Source organism: Phytophthora parasitica (assembly GCF_000247585.1).
Source record: "Phytophthora parasitica INRA-310 unplaced genomic scaffold supercont2.68, whole genome shotgun sequence".
In the NCBI taxonomy this organism is placed as follows: domain Eukaryota; phylum Oomycota; class Peronosporomycetes; order Peronosporales; family Peronosporaceae; genus Phytophthora; species Phytophthora nicotianae.
The window spans coordinates 238,276-238,883 of record NW_008649054.1 but is presented as its reverse complement, the minus strand read 5'-3'; the positions used below and the strand labels follow the sequence as shown (position 1 = coordinate 238,883).

At 53.5% G+C, this 608-nt stretch overlaps 1 protein-coding gene across 1 annotated transcript; it reads left to right on the top strand.

The window, feature by feature from the left end:
* Positions 1-209: 209 nt before the first annotated feature.
* Positions 210-545, top strand: PPTG_24107 (hypothetical protein; the record flags this gene model as incomplete). Its single annotated transcript, XM_008915200.1, has 1 exon — positions 210-545. One exon carries the CDS (start codon positions 210-212, stop codon positions 543-545), a length of 336 nt encoding a protein of 111 aa, XP_008913448.1.
* Positions 546-608: the final 63 nt, after the last annotated feature.

Sequence of the window (608 nt, the reverse complement as noted above, 5' to 3'; positions counted from 1 at the left end):
CCAGCCCCGCCGACGGGTACACAAGGTGAGCACTCAGCAACCCCACGGTTATCGGAGCACCCCCTCTGTCAATCGGCAGTCCAGGGCACTGTGTGTCAGAGTGGATCGCAACGTTATTTTGCGATCCCCACTCCACCACAGCACTATGTCAATCTTGGAACGCCCTTGGTGGGAACTTCAACAAAGACCCAAAAGCTTATCGCGCCCGTATGGTTGCGGAACGCCAGAGCTTCGAAATTTCTTCGAGGTGTCATCTTCTTGATCGCATCCATAACGTTGTTATGGATACGGAAGTCCGATGCGCGGTTCCACCTGCAACTGCGTGTCAGCACTGCCACTTCGAGGAAGTGCGCCAAACTGAACGTGATGTACCTGCTCCGCTGCAGGACCTGCGTTCTCAACTTGAGAAACCCGATGCAGCCCGTGCTGGTTCTCGCAACGCTAGTGCAGGCATTATGATTACCCTCGGTTCTGGGCCTCGTACGTTCCCGCAATTTCCACAATGGCATGCATGGGGAAGCTACGCAGCTTCGATGTATCTGTGAGAAGAGGAAATCTCTTCAACAAATAAGAGCTGGATGGTACAAGGACCTGTGAGCCATTATGTA